Genomic DNA, 2,535 nt, shown 5'->3' on the forward strand with positions numbered 1-2,535 from the left:
AGATTTATTGAAGAACAAAAGTGCAACAGTAAGCATTTGACATCAATGCTCACAGTGAGCAAACACACTCAGACAGGTGTAGAATCCCCCAACCATAGTTGTACATAGTCACTTGGCTGGTTGCAATGGCACAAATGTGCAAATAACACTGTCTTAACTATAAATCAAATGTCCATTGGCAGTAGGCCATCGTTACAACTGATCATTTTCGCACATGCTTTGCACTGGCAGGTGTCTGTGGCTCAGCCTGTTCACTGGGCGTTTGGCCTATAGCCTCACCCTGTCGCCTGCTGCTCATCCTTGGCTCTACGCCATGGGGGCTAGCTGTGCTGCTCCTACTGGTGCTACCTTCAGTGTCCGGCACGTCTACAGCAGAACTTTGTGCACTTTGTGCATTGAGTAGGGCCTCCAGCGCACCGGTCATTCCAGCTATGCCCCTTGTCAACTGGTTGCTATTATGAGTCAGGACTACCTGACTATTGATGCTACACCTGCATAGCAGGGATGTGGCTGTAGCCAGCTGCTCCATGGATTTCTCTGTTCTCTCTGCGCGCTGCCTGTCCCTGCGCCTTGCAGTAATATCAGAGTCAAGTTTTGTGCACAGTTGCTCTATGCCTGTTGCCATGCTCTTGTTGACTATCACTAGCTCTTTTATGCCCTTGCTAATTTCTTCCATGTTGATGTTCATGTTTCGCATTTGTCTTTGACAGGCCATGATGCCCTTGCCCTGCATCCTCTGAATCTTGACCATGGCTCCCTCCAGGCCTTTGAAGACACTGGAACCCTCCCCATGTGCTCCTTCATCCCTTCCTTGCACTGTGCGCCTTCTAGTGGTACCTGGTACAGGCTCTGTGCTAGGCTGCAGTGTGGCAGTGATGTGAACTTGTGACAAGTTAAGTGAGTCTTCACCCACCATTTCATCAGCACCTGTCTCCATTTCCGGCAGTGGGGGAACAACATGCCTCCTGCCAGGGTGTGCAACAGGTGTTTCTACAACAGGGGATGCATGCATTTCTGGGGATGAGACCAATAGTGGTGACTGTGAAGGAATTGGGGAGCCCTGCATTTCTTCACTGATGTCCGTTTCTTGGGAGAGTGGCTGCCCACTCGGAACACCTGTGTCCTGGGATGCACTGGGCCCTGGCTCCTGACTGTCATCCCTCTGGGGTGCCGTGCCGTCTGCCTCCTCAGACTGCCTTCTGGATGTGAGACCTGTGGACATATGAGCACATATCAGCTAGGTGTAAATGTGTCACAGCCACTACAATTAAAGATGTTACATTGCACTTTGTACATGCTGCCTGCCCTTCATTTTGTCAGCATTCATTCGAATTTTGTGTTGGTTACAGTGCTGTGTGACATGGTCTTTCAATGACTAACTACATGTAACATGATGCATTGGTACAGTTTTGCACAGGCACCATGGGACTGGGGTAACTTAGCTGCAAGGGGTGAGGGATGTATGGGGGTGGGAGGGGATTGCTGTGCATGCATCTTACCTTTTTTTTTGCAGATTGCGCAGAGCTGTCCACTTCTCCCAGTCCATGGACACTTTCAGCCTCCAGGGTTGTGGCTACCAGCTCCTCCAGCTCGGTGAGGGGGGTTGCAGTGTTCTTTCCTCGACCTGTTTGCTGTGACTGTTTGTGGCGGTCAGCCAATTTTTTCTTCGTGAGGCTCCTTAGGTCATAGAACCTCTTCTTTAATTCTTCTGTGCGTCTGGTGGTGACTCCCACTGCATTAACTTTACCTTTGATTTCCAGCCAAAGTTTCCTTTTTGTTGATTCTGGCACAGTTAGGGACTGCTTTCCAAAACGTCTGTGGTGTACCTTTACCACCTCCTCAACAAGGAGCTCTAGCTCCTGTCTACTGAATTTAAGCTTTCTTTTCCTTTCAGCCTGCTCAGTGTCCCTGCTGCTTTCCATGTTGTAGTTTTCAGTGAATTCACAGGCTCTGTCTTCTGCTTCTGCTGCTCCCAGTCTCTCGGCTCCAACTGCCTTTCCTGAACCTTCTAATTAGTTGCACCTGCCTGTGGGGCCACTCCCTGGAGAGGAGGGGGAGGGTGGTTGCACCTGATTGGCTGTTGTGTTGAGTTTCACTTTTGTTTGTTGTCCGTCGCGGGAATTACCGATCGGTATTTACCAATCGGTAAATACCGATCGGTAGATACCGATTGGTATTTGACCGATCAGTAAATACCGATCGGATAATACCGAATTTTAAGGATTCGTTAAAAAATCCAGATGTTGGTACCTACATCCCATTTACCGATTTTGAAATACCGAATCGGTAAAATTCGGTAATATTCGGTATTTCAAAATCGGTAAATGTGGATTACCTACATCTGGCCCATAGCTCTCTAATTCTTCAGAGTACATGCAAACAGTGTGTGACAAGTTACATATATAATTCACCAGATGGTTCTAAATGATTACATATTCCTCACTAAAACTTGTAAATACATGTGTTTGTGGTTGTATACAACAATACTCCTGGATGATTGGATGAGTGCATAGATAGTGCCTAGGTGATTCCTTC

At 47.9% G+C, this 2,535-nt stretch overlaps 1 protein-coding gene across 1 annotated transcript; it reads right to left on the minus strand.

The window, feature by feature from the left end:
- Nucleotides 1-202: 202 nt before the first annotated feature.
- On the minus strand, nucleotides 203-1,922 carry LOC147722955 (uncharacterized). Its single transcript, XM_086966914.1, has 2 exons — nucleotides 1,500-1,922; nucleotides 203-1,237 (listed from the first exon to the last, which is right to left on the minus strand). Exons 1-2 carry the CDS (start codon nucleotides 1,920-1,922, stop codon nucleotides 203-205), a joined length of 1,458 nt encoding a protein of 485 aa, XP_086823040.1.
- Between the last annotated feature and the right edge of the window lie 613 nt (nucleotides 1,923-2,535).

Source organism: Lissotriton vulgaris, chromosome 4_1 (genome assembly GCF_964263255.1).
Source record: "Lissotriton vulgaris chromosome 4_1, aLisVul1.2, whole genome shotgun sequence".
NCBI lineage: Eukaryota > Metazoa > Chordata > Amphibia > Caudata > Salamandridae > Lissotriton > Lissotriton vulgaris.